Consider the following 19559-nt stretch of genomic DNA (forward strand, 5'->3'; position numbering starts at 1 on the left):
GTGCTTGATCTCAACCCCCACCCTTTACCTCCTCCATCTGTCGTCTATTTTTGTTGTGCTTTTATATACATGTACCTATAAATATGTCTTATATGTGCTTACGTATGCAGTGATAAATTTAAAATCACCTGCTTTATACATTTTGACTAACAAACAAAAAACATATTTACCAGCTGTGTTATTAAAATACTTTCCGACAGTTGTGTTTGCATTTCTAATTAGATTTTATTTTGTCCCTGTCATGCAGTACTAAGAAACGGTAATGCGTGCTGCAGATCCAAAAGAAAACCGTTCAAGATTTCTATTGCCTGAAGCCTCGTGTCAGAAATATGATCTTACCTTCACCTCTTACTCTGAATACCGTACTGTAATGATGCTCTGAGGTGAACCCATACATCAATTATTCACACAATGCGATATTTTCACTCTTTATCTTCTTGCTAGCAAGAGAGGACCGTTTAAGGGAAGCAGAGGTGAACAAAAGATAGAGGAAGAAGAAAAAAAGGAGGAAAATGCTGGGTGGATGAATAGCAGAATTTGCGGTGGACAGACAATGCTCTTGATGTGAGTTATAATTGTAGTTTAACAATGTGGGGACCTTGGGGATATTCACCATGCAATATATGGCCTTTAGACTAGTATCACTATGGAAACCAAAGGCCCTGAACGACCTGCAGTGCCCACCCACTTGGACAGCCGTTAATCATCTTCGCTCAGATCCTGGCACCGCAGAATTTGGCCAGTGTGTCAAGAAGCAATTATATATACTTAGTGCTCGGGCATCAGATCTCCTCCCTCCTCCTCTTTCGTCGCTCTCTCGCACTCTTAATATAATCATAGAGCAGTCAGTTTAAAAGCCCTCTGTTCATTTCAGTGTCTATCGGGGGGATGCACACAATACAGATGAAAAAAAAGTTTAAAAAGAGAGAATATTCTATTCTGAGAGACATTATAATCAGAATACTCTACATATAAATCATATTCAGCCATTTACTCATTTTACCAGCCTCCTGAGCTGACTGACATCCTAAATTACCCCAGCTGGCCCATTGCATTCGCTGCACATATTGGGCTGGTGCGAATCATGGAGACTAATGTGAGCTGACTAGAGGGAGATTATGTTCCGCTGCTAACAGCTAAAACGTGAATAACACCATCCACAAACCCCCGGTGTTCCCCCCATTACATCAGCCCTGATCAGCTGTTTGAAAAAAAGAAAGAGAAGGAGTCAAATAAAGATGTAGAAAGCGACAGAAATTTGGTGGACGGATGAAATGGCACAGACAGCACACATTCTTTTGCAGGACATTATTTAGAAAGATGTTCCAGCAGGCCATCTTTCACTAACATGTGAGACTGGCATTTCTATTCCAAAAACACAAAAATGTATAAAGTTTGAACTCATTTTAAGAATGTTCAACCAAGTAAATGTTTCTGATTGGACAGAAGTAAATCATGACTCATTATATTTTAAGTATCAAGCATTCACATGTAAGTAAATAATAGTTTTGGTCCATCTAATAGACCTTGATGGTTGCACCTTGTTTAGATGAAAGTGATGCCTGAAGAGAAATAAAAGAATAAGGAAAAAAATAGGTTCTTCACAACTGATATCAGAATCGCAATAATAAACTATAATAATGCAAATTGCATGTTTTTTTAGTATTGTGCAGCCCTATGCCCAGAAAACAAACAAAAAACAAAAGCCTAGAATTAGTAAAAGAACTGTTGCCTTAAAATACACAGTTTCACACTACAAACTCTGCTTGTTGATGCTCTGATACAGCAGCAGTACATAGAACATTGGGAAAGACACCCTACATGGCAACAAAACAAAACAAGAATTAATTACATAGAAGTTAATTGCCTTCCATGTAATTTCTCATTGACGTAGCAGGAGGAGGGCCATCCGTACTTTGTTATTATTTACTGCACATGTGAACGCAGCCAGAGTCATTTGGCCAGCTAGCTGTGCATTAGAGACGCAGAGCAGTGTTAGACTGAGCGGTTGATGACAGGCTGTCAGACAGCTTCCATCCATTGGGCTCCTTTTACCAAGGTCCACTTTCGCAATATGCCACTCTCCACCATAACAGCCATTCATCCAGTAAAGGACGCGGGCATTTTTGACACGCTTGGCGCTAAGTGAACTCAAATTGTGTGAATTTCACTGTATAGCACATTAACAGTTTGCAAGAGGCGTGCATCAAGAGTAAAGGTTGAAGGGGAGAGTTACTAGAGAGTGGTGAGATGACTTGAGACCATCAGAGTGAAATAATGACTTTGACTGTGGCCGTTAAGTACTAATTAGCATTGAATAAATCTTCCCTTCTCAACTCATGTTGAATAAGTCTTGAATGATTAACAGAGCATAAAGACGAAGAGCGGAGACAAAGAAATTGTTGTTTTAGTGTACAAATTAACTATGAAAAGAATGCCACATTGATTAAGGTGCTGATCATCAGATATATGAAGAGGATCTTGACATGAGACTGATCTGATTAATACAAATCAAAACACAAACAGACAGAAGCAACTGAAAAACACTAAATTCTTCAAATATTAGCTATGATTTGGTGTTGTTCACTCTTTCTCTGAATTCAAGCTGAAGCTTACCTTATGGGGACAAATGGGTGGTGGTGAGTTAAAAGCCTTCTCTGGTGTTTGGTTCGGGTTCTGCAAGAAAAACACATAATCAAGAACATTTTTTTGAAAGTGGAGGCCATTTCAACACAAATCTTTTTGTGTCACAATTTGTGGCAGCAACTTTTCGATTCAAAGACAACCATTTTATCTCCTGTTGACCTCCACACACCATCCCAGAGATAAACGTAATGCTTTTTTTTGTTTTGTTTCCCAGTTCCTCTCAGTTCCATCCCTGCACAAGGATTATAAATCCTTCTTTGTCAGAAGATTTCACTGAACATATGTTCAGACGTTTGCACATACGCCTGACTGCAGTTTTTGAGGTTAAATGATTATCACATTGTTAATACACCAATACATCACTCAGACACAGGAAAACACCATTAAAAAGCAGACACAAGGTAAGTCAACAAGCCAACAACAGATGGTCCCGCTGCTTGTGATTATGCAAAGATCCAAAGTATTTGCATACTCGCAAAGCCACTGTAAAAAAAAAGAAAGAAAAAAAAGAAAGGAAACAAAAAGCTATCTTGAATTGACCTAGGTGTGAAGAAAAAGAGCAATGGGGAAGGCAAACCCAGCAGGGAAGTGGATGGGCTTTGCAAATGTCTTTGGGAATCTACTAAGGGCCTGCCTCCTGGGAAGGCCCTGTTGATTTTCAAGCAGGAGCTTTCAGTTATGTCCTCAGATCCAATTATGTGCCTGTGGTACGTCTGATGCTCTGTGACACTATTAATGGCTGCCTTATGGTATCACCGGGACAGATGAGGCGCTCAACTCTCCAGACTCTTAACATCTATATTTCATCACAACGTAGGAGGAGAACACCTCACCGGCCAGAGGAGCTAAAGGAGAGAGAGAGAGACAGCCAGGCTTTCACAGTAGCGTAAACACCATTTCATGAAAAATAAATGATTAAATGGGTCTTGCTGGGATGGTAGAATTAGTAAAACAAGATTTTCCCTACAGATTAAGCAGGCTATGTAACTATGATATCTTAACTGATGTGACAAGTAAAGACAAATTATTTTCTTTGGTGATTCAAGAAACAAGGGAAGGATTTTTGTAGGTTCTTACTCAAGAGAGTCAAACCAGTTGACTGTGGCTTCTTCCTTTGGTTCCAAAATAATGGCTTTAGATAATTCAGTTTATTGTTTACCATATAAGTAGAGGGATAGAAGAGTGACGTTTGTCCAGTTAACTATATGATAACTATATATGATATTTGCATACCACATCAACACCACAAAGGTAAAAAAATATATATTTTGAGTTTAATTCTGACCAACTTGACAAGCTAATGGCTAATTTGACTGGGGCCAAGAGCAAAATGGATTGGTGCAAAATTACTCCAAACTTCAAAGTTTCTGGTTACCGGCTAGGGGTATTTTATAAAAAAAAAAAAAACCCAACAACTTGGTGTCAACTCTGCAATAAATGGTTAGTTTGGAAGAAAAATTACAATATTCTCATCAGAAGTCAGTCCTGTTGAACCAAAAGAGCTACAGCTATAGCTACCTGCGGCTGCTGCCATTTGTGCTTGCAAATAACTGTAAAATTCTATGCAAATGACCAAATAATACAAATTATTGAGAATGTAAAGGGTTATAAAATAGCATCAGAATGAACTGCTATTAAACTTTTGAGTTTTGAGCTGAATTCAGATCTGGCCTCACTCAGACTGGCTGTTAGCTTGTTAGTCCCATTAGAATACTATATTTCTTGAGGCCATTAAAAAAGCTATTTATAACACGTAAAATATTATTGTTCATAACCCTGAACCTCACTTAAAAAATTAAAATATCACCTAAATAGGAGGGATTCATGCTCGTGCTAACACTTATTTTAACAACGTTTCAGTTTTTTATATAAATTAGCTATTCAATTTTTTTATGAAATTAGGAGATGTTTTATTATAGAACGCAAATAGCAGAGTTTATTTTTAATGTTAAGCAGATATTAAAAATCACAAACAATGAGCTAGGTGCCATCTTAAAATAAGTACAGATGTGTTTCTTAACATTAAGTGGATTTGGCTCATTAGTAAATTTAAATAGAAAGGAATGTTGTATTGCATTGCCCACTACAGATAACAGGAAGTCATTCGCTTTCTTTCTACATGATGCTGTACATGATGGTTTGAGTTTAAAGAGAGTGACTAAGATCTCATCTTGCTACAGCAGTCACCCTATTTTGGGGGATATTGTGGAGCCTGATTTTCATCTCTGAGTAGAGCAAAATGTCACTTTTTATTAACATCACCTCCCTTTGTCACACAGCCCTTGTATAACTCACACATGCAGACAGTAATTATTAATCATTAGTGTTTCATCAGTGTGGAAACCATGCAGCTTTGGTGAGAAATTGCTCATAGCTCATCTCTGCATTTTTACAAGAGACAGAAGAAGATGATGTATTCAGGAGAGAAACCAGAGGGGAAACACAAAAAGGAAAAGCAGCTGTCATTTTTCAACTTTGGTCAGGGACATTTTGCATCTGATAAAGAAACGCTATTGACAGAACTTGCAACAGAGGGCTTTTGATTACACCGCATATTGATGTTTTTTGTATTTGCCGAGTGCTTCGGGTGGTTGTAATTTGATGAGGCCCAGAGAGCACACTTCTATGATATATAACAAAAGTTGTTTTCTGAGGAAGTAGAAAGATTACTGAAACATGATGTTTTTTTGTCTGGTTTCTTGGAGACATGCTGATTTAGTAAAAAAAAAAAAAAAAAATGAGAAAGAAAGAAAAAAAAAAAAAATTTTGCTTTGTCTGAAGATTTTTTTAACCTTTTATGCTCAATGAAAAACCACAAAATCCACAAATTGTCTAAATGTTAATTTTCCACTGCGGATTTTTATATTTGGCACAACTTGCTTGGACGACATATAATCTCTAACCTTTTCATCGGGTCTGTTTAGATGTAGCACATAGCAGTCTAGTCACATTCATTACTTCCCCAAGAAGCCCCACGAAAGAGAAACAAGAGCACGATTCAGTTCTGAGTGGACAGGGACTTGTGGCACATTTGTGTTTCTCGCCCCCATCAGCTCAGCCTCCATTTTCAGCTCATACAAGGAGGCTTTATACTGTCATCTTCCTCTGCACTCTCCTAAGTACTGGGCTACATTTTCTAAACTGTATCCAAACCAGTTAGTTGCTTTTCCAGCACCATTTACCACCCCAACACTGTCCTTTACCCCCTCACCCTACCCAATAAAAACAGTTCTCTGACTAGGATTAAAGGAGCAATGTAGTTCAAGGATTATCAAATGCCTTTGATCATGTGACTACCATGTTTTTGATCTACAGAACATAGCACCAAATTTATTCTTTTTTTTCATGCCTTCTGTCTCTTTGCCTCTCTGTGGATTTCCCCTTGCTTGCAGTTTCTCTGCAATGTAAGAATAGTTCTCGACAGGCAGTGGAAGAAGAGACTGTAGCAAGCATAAAAACACATATATGTTTTTGTGATTTTCTGATGAAGGCAATCACGCTCACAGACAGGATGAGAGACACTGAATTTCTATGCTGATGAATAAGCTTTTATCCCAGTTATGAGTCCTAATATATATATATATATATATATATATATATATATATTCATTTCATAACAAACAGTTAATGTATTTTACTTGTTCTGAGCCAGTGGCACCACTGATTGGAGTTTAAAGAAAGAAACCCCACAGCTTGTTATTTGTGTTTGAAACATAAAGTTAGGTTTTAGTCGCTTTTATTCCCACTGCAACTGCACCCTGCTGCTGTTCATTACCAATTTCTGAGCCTTTGGGCTATACTGCAAATTTCAGTTGATGCAAAATTATTATTTAGTGGCTGAATTGAACATGCAATCAAAAAGGCAAGCCATATCTGCTATACTTACATTGCCTGTTCCATGATGCCCAGACTAGGAACATGTAATTGTGAGCCAACTAGGGGATCCATGGCTCAAATTTAGTCAACATAACACAACAAAATGTTCTTTGTAGACATTACACAATCACCTCATATTAATGTCATTGCCAAGGCAAAAATGGAGCATATCAAACCAATTATTTTGATGTGGCTTCAAGCAACACAACATTTCAACGTGAATGGCACCCGAACCTTGAATCATTTTAAAGGCGTGGTTTCAGGCAAGAAAAAAAAATAGTCCATCAAAAAAATGATTGAATATCATTTTAATGGGTAGATCCCTACTAGGCTTTCATACTATCTACCTGCCATGTTATTAGATAGACCATGTCAGTCAAGTCGAGGAACACAAAATCAACATACAGACAGGCTGACAAGACATAAGCATACCGCCCTCCATCTTCCTCCCAGCTTGGCATGTTTATCTAGTCTTCCATGTGAGCTTAGTGCAGTACTGTGCATATGCATACAGAATGATGAAGGTTCAGAAACTAGTGCCTGAAGGAAGCTGCACATATAGCACACGTTCTTTGAAATTCTGCCAGGGTGGGCCTCATTTGCAAAGCAATTTGACAACAAAAGTAAAATACTCTGCAACCTCAAACCCAATTCTAGAGCTGCTGAGAGAGGGAATTCAAGAGGTTTGCATCCGGTGTCCTGTCTGTGTGCCTCTGACATGGCTTATTTGCAGACCTTGCACTGCACCAGTGCAATGTCATGACTGATTTGGCAAGGTAAGGGGGCCTAATTTACATGAGAGGGAGTACTGGAAATACAGGAGAGCTTGCGTTTGACCAAGTCTTCAAAAAAAAAGTGTGTAATTAAAAGGATACTTAAAATTTTTTGAAGTGGAGTTCTGTGGAGTTGTTATTAGCAGTCAGCAATTTACCTGAAGTATTATCAGTTTAAAAATGCCAGGCAGAAGTTTTCAAGCAAGATTCAAGCCAAAAGTTAGGAAGACCAAAACTGATTTCTGCCATCTTTACTTAAGTCTTAAACATTTAATGCTTACCTATCTAATGGGATAAATTGGCAATGTAAATCTTGTTTCTTTAAGTTGCCTGTTTCCTTGAGTAAATAACCAATGACTTCTATATAAATAAACATTTAAAACAAAAGTGACCAAGGTGTAAAAGTTTGTAAAATATTATTTATATAAAAAACAATAATATTCTTGAGTCTAGTGATGCTTTAAGATGGCAGACATCTGCTTTAATCTTGGCCCGACTCTTTCAAACAATTAGATTGTCTCTCTTGTAAAAACTTCTGCCTGACATTTCAAAATGATTATGCTCTGAGTGATTCTTAGTGCTTCCAGGATCAATATCTTACTGCATGTAAAAGATTGATTACTAATAACAACTCCACAGAACATCACTTAAAAGAATCTAAACTACTCCTTTTAATGCATACAAAGCTGTTGTGTTGGGAAAAAAACACCCTATACTTTTTTTGTAACTAAAACCTAATATTTAAACTGGTATCTAAATCAATTCTCCTGAGACAGTTGGACTTATTTAAATTCACAATTTTATGTTTAAATATGTTTTAAATCAAAATGTGCTAGACTTCATGTTTTTGGGTAAATAAGATTGAGAGCCTTTATTTTTCTTGTCTGTCTGTTTTTGAACAGCCTCTGGTACCACAGATTTTTGTTTTTATAAGTATAACATTTGTGTGGATTAACTCAACCAGGATTTTGTTGTATGGGGATTTCTGTACCCCGCCCCCCCCTCATTTTTCAATAATCTACAGATATCAAGGAAGCTTAATTTTGTTTTTATTGACTATGAAGTGTTGCTACTGGAGGTGGTTTGAGTCAATTTTACAAACTTGTAAAAACAAACATAAGAACAAAACTTCTTAAGCTGTTGTTTTACAAGAGGAAAAAGGTGCTACTAAAAGCTGGGCATCATCAAAGATATCTATGTGCTAAATGTGTTCTAAAAGTTGTCCCTATTTTTAGGTTTTTGACATGAGAAAAGTAGTTGTGATTTACAACATTCTGAACAAAAAGACTATTTAAGAAACACAATAAGTCAAATATGTTATATTTTAGAAAAAAGAAAGATTAGAACAGCAATTTTACTGACTGTGATCACAGATGGTATTGAACAAGTCATGTGGAAAATCATTTTGTTTTATGTACAAAATATATGTGTGAAACAACCCAATAATTATTGCTCAAGCAGTTCGGAGAAAAGGGGGCAGATTTAATACAAATTGAGGCCACGAGACTAGAAACTCTGTGCTAAAAAGCTTTCTAATCCAGTCATATTTTGGGTGACTTTCTAAGATAAATACTTTGGCATTGTTTGGACAAAAAGAGCCTAGCCTCATTTAAGTGTCTTTGGGATCCGGATCAATCCACATGATGGGAGTCAGACTTGTACACTTGACCATATAATGTGCCATGTTTGTTGAAACGCGCAATGCATTTCTCTCTTCAAAGTATGTTTCTTGGCCTGCTCTCGTCACTCACTCCCTCTAACCAATTTGTCATTCTAAGCCCAGCCTCGCCGCTGCCAGTGCCAGGATGATAGCAGCGGGCCTTTCTGATCCAGGCAGTGGCAAGGGAGCAGGCCAAGTGTTACGAGAGCCACCCTGGGACCCCGAGCAGGCGCTTCTGCCGGCTGATGCACGCCTCCACGGCCGAGGAAAAACTAGCTTTGCAGATGCTTTCGATTCGACACAGAATGGAGCTCATCTACTTTGTGAGAGCATTTGCTTTGTGCTTCTGCACTGCATTTGGGTTTGTTTGTGTATTACATGAGCTGGTGTGCATGAGAATGTACGTGTGTGTTAGAAAGATTAAGAGCGTACGCTTGAGTGTTCACTCGTTTTATCTGCGTAACAGGCTGCTTTTAATATAAAGACAGAAAGGAGGCTAAGACTTTCTTTTTTGGTTCACAATTATAATGTTCACTTTGTTCTGATGACCTACAGCACTACTTTTCCACCAATGTCCTTGAGAGGTTAGTCTAAAGTCTACTTTTTTCAACATTTCTGTGAAGAGCAAGAAGCAACAGAACATGACTGTCACCACTTCATTATTCTTGTTTAAACCTACCATTAATGCCCTCATTGAAATGCCTGGATGCTGCTTTGCTGTTAGGCTTATCAGCAACTTACTCAATTTACTCCTGGAGTTCTTTCTCTAGTCGGTTAAGCAAGGCATTAAGGATATTCAAATTTTTATTAGCTGCACGTGATTGACTGCTTCTTGTGGTCAGACAAAACTTTCTGTTGATAAATTTAACACCATCTTGTCAAGACACTTAAAAGATAAGCTAAACACACACACACACACAAACCGCTTTAAAGTATTTTTTATTCTAAAATAGTAGATTTAAAGTACAAATGTGTCTTTCGACAAAAACCTCTGTTGTGATGAGTGTTCTACTAATCTCTAAGCAGAGATGCTAAATATCGATTGTTCAGACTTCTGTGTTTTAGTTTTCCAGGCTTTTCAAAGGTGATTAAGCTGTGCATGGCTAATAGCATTTCCACAAAGGTAGATGTATTTATCTTAGCAATAAGCTGTCCATTCTGCACCCAACAATCAGCTCTCTGAAACCCGTTCATTTGTCTGAGCATTGAGGCCCTATGGTAGCTCATTGAATGCCCAGCCAAACTGCTCCTGTTATACATTGATACCCATCTCACAAAAGCAACATCAGACTTTTATCTGTCTGAGCACAATTCAGCATTTGATTGGGAATGAATCTAGAAAGCTTCAATCAGTTTCCCTTGTATAAGCACGGTTGACATGTGTGCGACTGCTCCTTGAGCGCTGATGGCAGGGACATGGGCGATTAAGGCCAGAGTCCAATCAAACCAGCTGTGTGCCATTTCCCCAGTGGTCCCTACTGTGCCAGGAATTTGTTCCACACTAGTAGCAGGCAGACAGGCCTCAACCAAACCCCCAGTTGCGAGAGTCAGGGCCACACATGAACCAGGACATGTAGACAGATTGGAGGTTTAGCTGTACAAACATTTATCAGAGGCAGAGCTGCTATGCAAGCAGAAATAATCTCGTTGGTTGCAATATCCCTCAACGAAGAGCTCTTTGGGCCAAGCAGTGGTAAGCTCCTGAAGCCTGTCGTAGAAAACAGTGCTAAGACAGAAGGTAACCGATATAATGAAGCCAAGTTCTTCTTCAAATTGGTGGTCAAAAAGCCTTTGTTTAAATCATTCTGGTAACAGATGTTTGTTTTCTATAAAATTATCTCAATGTTTTAAACAATAGCTCAAATCTTTTGAACTGTGGTTCTGTCAAAAGGGTACAGACAAATAATAGCTTACCAGTTGTAGATAACTTTATAGACAACCTTATTTTGAATAAGTTGAGTTCAATTTTGTCTGGATATATGAGGTATTGGCTAATCAGAGCATGGCCAAGACTGAAGTGAATTGTTCCAAAAAAGGCATCTCTGTTATAAACCTTTGACATTGCTGTCATCCATGTTGCCCTTGGTTCTGCTTGTACTAGCTGTCAATTTGTCAGTCTAATCAAAAATAAACTCTTTTAGTCCAAACTGGGGTTCAAGGAGGTATCTACAACAGGTAAAATCTTAATTGTTTATAACCTTTCCACAGAACTGCACTTTAAAAATTCTGAACAATGGTTTTAAGGCAGTCAACTGTTCCTTTATTAAACTGTGTTAAAGTCTACATCAACATATTTTCTAAATAAATAAATGATTCATCATGTTTTAGACAATCACCACATAAACAATCTAAAGCCATCCATATTAACTACCTCATGCTTTTAAGTTTCATTTTACCAATTTATTTTGAACATCATAACTGACTTCTGCAGATTTTTCATTTTGGTTCCAAGTGTTCAATGAAATTAGATGGTGCCTTTTTTTAGCAAATACAAAAATACGAGTTTTCAATCCTAAACGTAATTTTCTGCCCAACAAAACAGTCATAGCTAAAAGTGATATGTTTATACCTGTCACCAAAGCACTACACAGCACAACCAAGACTGAACCTGATCACATGCTTTGTATCAGCAGTGACTTTTTCAATCCATGTCGATCAGTTATGCCATTGGCTGTACTAACCACAGACATTTATAAAAAATACCAAATTGTATCTCACTGTACTACGCTATTACATTTATTGAAAAAGAGACTTTACTCACGAGTAATCTGCATGTTGCAACCAGTTTTTATCTTTGTTTTTATCGAAGTCACATGACCATTAAAGACTTACAGGCCGAACAAACAAACCATGCAAACAAGGTTGCTCTTAAATTAAAATCAGTAAATTTGGTGTCTCATTGCTTAGATGTAAATTTCTTCATAAACAAACCTTACTGTTACTGTATTTGTTTGAGTGTACTTTTGTCAATGCAAATACAGGACCTTTGAAGGAACTCATGACAGTATGGTTAAAAGTGAAAACAATATTTTCTTCTCTAACCAGAATTGGTGGAAGTTGTTTTTTTTTCTATGTTTGTTTGTAAATCAAATAAATAATAAGTAACATCAATGATGACCATTATTTGGGATAAAGTTTTGTTTTAAAATACACTCTAACTTGAGGTAAACAAATCTTTTTAGCTCTTCGTTAGGCTGCTTGATTTATCAATATGTATATAATTTTAAAAAGTCAATGTCATGATTGTAAATGATATAGGTTTTTTTTCTCAATTTCTAGTGGACATAGATGAAATATATAAGTCTACTGGGAAATTAACCTAAAAAATTAAATTACAATGAAGTAAATCAAATAACAAACGAAGCATCTACTTTCACTCTGCACCCTCCAGACAAATCTTCTCCTCAGAATGACATGTTGAACCATCAAAAAGCTATCAACCCAAGGTACATGCAAGGCCTGCTAAACACCTATTAGAGCAATCGATGGTGGAGGCAGAGGTTATGACCATGGAGCAGAGAGGATATTTGTGTCTCCCACTCTGCATTACCAACGTCTTGATATGAGCTTTATAGATTTGGACGGAGGCAGAGGAAGGCTTTATCAGCACCAACACAGAGAAACACATTAAGAGATCAGAACCCCAAAGGTCAATTGTGGCTGTGGGCAGCGCTTTGTTATGGTGTCCTTCTCTGTTTACACTGCACCGAAGTCAAGTGACACATTCGAAAACAAGAAACGAAGCACAGTTTATGTTCATTTTGGACATTTACAGACCCAATCTCAATAGAAACTGCACACTGTTGTTGATCTCTGCAGCAAGAAGCATTGCACTTTTTTTTTGTCTGCCACCCCTGAAGGCACAGGTGGAGCGTTATTGTTTTTGCCCATGTGTATGCGCAATAAAACTCAGAAAGTAATCACTGGATGTACATCTGCAACTCATTAACTTTTGGATTCACCACAGCTTAACATAGCCACCAAAGCTATCTAAAATTAGCCAACATAAAAATGTCTCTAATTCAGTCCATTTCAAAGAAATTGAGATATAATTTGGTGTGGTAGTAGCTGACAGTCATTCACAACACCACCAGAAAGTGATAACAGATCGTGAAAGATTTTGCGATATCTCATGCGATTGAGCAAGCTGTTATTATTTCTTAGGTTTGACTAAATTAGTTACAACTTTATCAGTTCTCAGCATAAGATGATCTTAGTCTAAAATTTTGGTATATAAGCTGCAGGGTGATATGTATTCCTTCAAGGATTCAAGGAATGTTAGGCCTTTAACTATGTATGTATTACACACATACACCTATTTTATATTTTAAAAAACACATGCTCTATATGCATAGTGAGTTGATTTTCTTTTTTTTTCTTTTGCTTGGCAACACCACTCACTGGGACAAATTGAGACAAATCTTTAATCCCCCACAAGATAATAACAATAATGTAATCCTTATTCCCAGATGGAACTATTTTCTCAAAAGAGTTTGTGGTCCCACTGACGATCTATTCAACAAGAAGTGATGGGATGTTGTTGTTTTTTTTTAAATACACAGCAATAACAATAAGAGACACCGTCCAATTCGTCCCACCATGCTAATCCTCTCTGATACATTTGTAACAACTGCGGCGAGAAAAAGTTTCTCATTTTGCTGTTTCTATTGTGCTCCTTGGTGTAATGTTTCACCAACTGTGTCCCTGTGTGAATTTCTTCAGAAAATGATAATGTATTCTTTTCAGATGCCAGTGGGCATGAATTGAAGATGCACACATTTTTTTTCAGTTCAAAGGTAGCAAGTTTACAACATTTGTGGGGGGTGAAGACAAAAAATGTGGCTGCAACAGATGCTGTCCTTCGACGGTGGAATGAATGCAGCACGGATGAAAACCGATGAGCGCCTCTTTTTTTTAAACTCCCGGACTTCACAAGACTCTAACACACACACACATACACGCGTTCACTCACACAGGAAAACATTTCCACAAACCCAAAATGCAGGCAAACACGAGACTTTGAAAAGAGATAAACAACTTGAGAATCATTCCAACTCAAAAAAAGAAAAGAAAAAATGTCTATGACCACAGTTAATGATGGTGCATAATCCTAATGAATGCCGTTACACCACGTTAATGATTGCCATCTCACTTTTGGACAGAAGCCAGTGGAAAATGTTAATTATTCCACTGATCATTCTGAATGAGTGTGGGGGGAAAATACATGTGCATCCACAACTCAAATGTATTTATTTAATTTATTTTTCTTTAAATGTTTTTTCATCTTTCAGTTTGCACTTTTTCTTTTTGAAAAGCAGTCTCTCTAAATCCGATACAGTTTCTCGCTGCATGAGGCAGCTTCAAAGCCCCGCTCGATGGTCAGGCCCGTCAGTCCTCTCACCCACCTCCTGGTTGTTCAAGAGGGCAAAAGCACAGCAGTGCAGTTAAACACACAGATCCAGCCTAGCGCCAGCAGAGGGGTTGCGGTTTGGCAAAAGAGCCTCTCTTCCTCCTTTGCTCTTTTCATGCCTCACTCCTCCACTATTTCTTCTTACCTTGGACGCTGACACCCCACCTCCCTCACGCGCATCTCTTCACCCATTTCCCCCTCCATAGATCTCATTAAACCCAGATACTCATCTCTGTTTCTCTCCACACCTCTTTCCCCCGTCCACTGCTAACTGTGCAGCTCCCCCACAGAACGATTTATCTTTAGTTCCCTCACTCACATCCACTCAATCTGTCAGGTATCTCACTCTCTACATCCCTCCGACCATCATTTACCTTTTCCCCCATCCCCAGCTACTCGAGCTGTCGTCACTCTTCACCCGGCTCTCCTTCCTGGCGTCCTGTGCCTCCTCACTATTTCAGCAGCTCAGTCTCTGTTGCCACCTTTGCCTCACACTTTGCTCCAGATGTAGTGATTGATGCCAAGCGTAGGCTCTGGGCCATCCTTCCTACTGCACACACGGGGACTTCACGCTGAAACCAGAAAGGATTCCATTACCTCAGAAAGGGAGTTGAAGTGGCTTTGGAAGGTTTGGCGAACAAGCCGTGCCCACCCATGTCTGAGGGAAGGCAGACTTTGGGGCCCCTTGGTGGGGAGCATGAATTGGTACACTGGAGTGCTCATTATGGCTCTGTAGGGACCGTCCTGCAGGGCATCTTCCATGTGGCTGTGGAGCTCATTACACCAGGCAGCCACAGGGCTCAAGGCATCCATAAGAAGCAGAGCTTGTTGCAGAGATAAAAAAAGGGGGAGTGATGCCCCGATTATCAGATGCACCTGTAGACCCCCAGCACCTCCTTCCTCATTGCTTTCCGTGAAGACCTTATACCCTTCCTGATGTGCGCACACACATTTTTCTCGCAGCTGTAATTATTGCAATTGCTTCCCTTAACTTTCATTCCTAAGCTCAGAGTTTCACAGTTTGCCTGCTAATGAGGAACCCAAGCTATGAACCAGAGGTGTTATTTATTTATTTAATTATTTATTCAACGCACTATGTGTAATATCAATTATTTAAATTAGCATGATTTTAGCACATCGTGCCTCACGAAGCATTCTCTCTCTACAGTGCGTTATTGGCATTCGGCTCACAGCGGGCTCCTCTTGATGGTGGAAGGAGACTTAATTAAGTTTCCATGTGACATGTGCACCAAAATGAAGAGATCCGATGCAAATAAACTAATATTGAAAGGGGAGGTGACACACAGAAAAGTCACTTCTGCAAACTATGGTGAAAAAAAAAAATCTTCTAACTTTGCTAGTAATTAAAAATCCATATAAATAAATGTGAGTAAAGATTAGAAAGGCTTAATTATAGTACAGAAGCTGCAGAATTTAGCAACTTAAAATCAGCGGCACTCAGTCACCACTTTTTGGCAGTGAAGCAAAAATAAACAAAAATCTAATCCAGCTAGTGAATCACTTTTCTTGCACCTGTAACCTTGTATAAAAACAGTGTTACATAGAAAAAAAACCCCATCAAATGTCGTTCTTGCTTATTTGCATAAAAGGTGTTACTGCCGGTAGTTCGTGCAAATGTCTATACTTCAACTTGGTGCTGACTCTGATGTGAGTTAAAAGGCGCTAGCTAAAGTCTGTTTTTAAGTGTTGTGAAGATGTACTCTCGGGATTAATAAAAACAAGAACAATGCGATGTGCATGACTGAACAACTTTGGTGTTTCTTTCCTTCCTTGAACATCTCCTTGCACACCTTCAGGTACTCAGTCGTTGTTTGAAACCAACTGTCAAGCTGTTGTCTGTGCAGGCAGCATACAAAGAGTTTATCCAAAACCTGCATTTAGTTTTTTGATGCGCTTAAATGCACACTTGGCTCAGCTCACACTGTGTGAGATATTTTTTAAGACAAGCATCACTCTGTATCTCTTCTGTATGTAGCTTCATTCTAAATAGTACAATTTGAATTATAATCGTAATATGCTATCACTGATATATGCAATTAAAATTAGGCTATTTTGCGCCACTCGCTGTGTATTAGGAATCATAAAATCAAACGGAATACACGATTAAACTCCATAGCTGCCAAAACTCACCACCCACATCTGTCTATCATGGCACACAGCAAATTCTCCCTAAATTAAATTAATACACCCACTTATAAAGTGTATTTCTGATTTTCTGCTTTCAGCCTCTGCACAAACATTTCCATTTACTGTTTTGATTTTCTATTTCGTAGATGTGTTTAGTTCAAATTTTGAGCTTGGGATGAAAAAAATTGATCTTTAATGTGTAGCTAAAAATGTATAATATATAATGGGAAAAAAATATTTACAGACTGTAAATTAAAGGCCTAGCATTCCTTAAAAAATACACTATACAGCCCCTACTGCCTTTCATGCCAGAGTTTCAGAGTAAGATCTTCCTAAATCCAGAAACAACAGTGTAGAAGCACTTATTGACATTATTTAAAAAGTCTAAATAGTCATTATGTATATACATAACAAAAGTTTGGTATGTATGCATATAACAAATTTATGCAAACTCTCATGTAACATCACAAATAAGGTATAAGTTTTAAATGACTCTCAGCTACAATCATATCTAATTTTAGCTCATTGTTGGTAAAATTGACTGAATTATAGGCAGTTATGTGCCGGCTAATGTCACTTAGCTGTGGCAGCCATCTTAAATTGATCTGACTCCTAAAGTTAATCAGTTGTGCATGCAATGATTACTTTCTAAAAGTTTCATGAAAATTTGTCCAGTGAATCATGCGCTATTTTGGTGACAAACAAACAGGACTGTCTCCAAAAAATTATGCAGAAGTTTTATACAAAAACCTTGTGCACTGAATAGCACTTGAAGTACGTGTTGTGAATGACTCTCAGCTACACCCACACTAAACTTTAGCACAATAAACTTGATGAAATTATAGCTATTTTTGTGTTTTCCAAGGTCAGTTGGCTGTGGCACTCATCTTGAAATGAATTTGTCCCGGAAGGTAATCACTTGTAAACAGATATCTAGTGATTAGTTCCTGAAGGTTTTTTGTTTGTTTGTAAATCTGTCCAGTGGTTCATGAGATATTTTTCTACCTGACAGACAGAGTTGACTGCAAGTAGTTATTAGCAAACCTTTAAACAAAGATCTTGAGCAGTCTGTTTAAACTCACTGCTGGTTGTGGCAGCCATCTTGAACAGGGTTGACCTCTCAAGTTAATCAGTTGTAGATGTCCTGATGTTTCATTAAAATTTGTGTGGTGATAGATAGATAGATAGATAGATAGATAGATAGATAGATAGATAGATAGATAGATAGATAGATAGATAGATAGATAGATAGATAGATAGATAGATAGATAGATAGATAGATAGATAGATAGATAGATAGATAGATAGATAGATAGATAGATAGATAGAGATGTAATATGTATCATAATAATTGCCAGAACTGCAGCTAAAAGCTATAGGAACACAATAAGTTCATCCCTCAGTCTTGATGCAATGTGATTCAACATGAGTTTTGATCCAACCCAATACGATTCAGTTCAATCAATACAAAAAAACCGAAAAGATATAATCCTATGCAATTCAGCGGGATACATCGCCAACTGTAATGGAGTACGACAGAGCTAAGGTTCTGTGGAACTTCCAGACGTAGACTAGACTGACAAACAGGTGATGGATAACTAACCAGACATGGTGGTCTACAAACTACAGAAGAAGGCAGTAATGATAGATGTTGCAGGCAACAGCAACATCAAAAAGAATGGCAGACAAATTACCGGGAGCTGAAAGAGGACTTAGAGAAATTGTGGAAAGTCAAGGCCTCAGTGGTGCCAGTGGTCATTGAAGCACTCAGGACCGTGACCTCCAAATTGGGAGAGTGGCACGAGCAGATCCTGGGAACAACCTCACAAATCTCTGTCCAGAAGAGTACAGTCCTAGGAAGAACTAAGGTACTGTGTAGGTCTACAGCTCCTGGCACAGAATATACAGAAATGCATTGACATTATACAATTAGTGCCATTTTAATGTGTATTCTAAATGTAAACAACACAAAGAAGCAGTACAGTGTCTTTGGTGAAATTATCAAAGAGCCAAATATGTGACAAAAGAAAACACTTATGGTCACATAAATATCTAAAGAGATTTGTCACTAATCATAGAAGGTGGCCTCATTATTTCAGCTTTATGAGCTGCCACACCTGACAGAAAGATGACATGAAGAACAAAAACAAAAGATTTGTAGTGAGAGGCTGATCCTCTCATTCCCTTGGTGCCCAGTAAGACAACTTACTTTGTGGGTTACACAGTGGCTGCACCATGGGGGGAGGATCTACTTCAAAGAGGTTGTCATTTCATAAAGTGGAATAAAGTGGTGAAACATTCACAAAACACCCAGGTTTATTTCTGTTTTATCTCTGAGTTTGGCTGATAAAATGGAACTGCCACACATTTTGTTTTGCCTGTAGTGGAAAGGCAAAAGGTGAAAACAAGAAACAAAAAGCAGGAAATAGAAAAACAAAAGGCACTTTCAACGCAGATGATGTATTTTCAATCTCTGTCATGGCCACAAATCAAACTCCCTTCTGTTTTACAAAACATGCCAGAGAGAGAGCATTCAATTTTACTTCTACATTCTGTTTATAGTTAAGCAACTCTAAAAATGAAAATCTAAAGGCTTATGACAGAGATACTGAAACTAAATTGTCATACATTCTTGCTGCTTACAAGATGATGGATTGCATTCATCAGGAGCAAGGCCTCTAATCGAATCTAGAGCTGCACTCATCAAACTCCTCCGGGNGGGGGTGCGCTGATCCGGGATCACTAAAAATGTCTTTATTTTTCTTCCATTCTCAACATGATCTAAAGATAAAACTGATGTTAGAGCAGCATGCACACTTTAGAAATACTAGTGCTAATCTAATTTGTATTTTGATGAAAGAGTTATAAAAGACAACCTTGTTTTTGAAGATGTCAGTACGCCATCCAAAGATTTTAATGAACAAAAAAGAAATAAAGTTGAAATCTGAATGACAAGCTCGTGGCTAGTCGAGAAAAAGTAAAGACTTAAGTTGATTACTGCCCATTTAAAACAACTCCAATACAATATTTCATAATGAGTTATGTG

General features: G+C 38.0%; 1 protein-coding gene across 1 annotated transcript in view; it reads right to left on the bottom strand.

Moving 5' to 3' along the window:
• The window catches only part of pcdh11 (protocadherin 11), a 142657-nt gene that overhangs the window by 83799 nt on the left and 39299 nt on the right, over nt 1-19559 (bottom strand). Inside the window, exon 4 of the mRNA XM_017428284.3 lies at nt 2617-2676. Within this exon, the coding sequence (XP_017283773.1) occupies nt 2617-2676 (60 nt within the window). The remainder of the gene's footprint in view (nt 1-2616; nt 2677-19559) is intronic.

The sequence above is a fragment of the Kryptolebias marmoratus genome, linkage group LG9, assembly GCF_001649575.2.
Source record: "Kryptolebias marmoratus isolate JLee-2015 linkage group LG9, ASM164957v2, whole genome shotgun sequence".
NCBI lineage: Eukaryota > Metazoa > Chordata > Actinopteri > Cyprinodontiformes > Rivulidae > Kryptolebias > Kryptolebias marmoratus.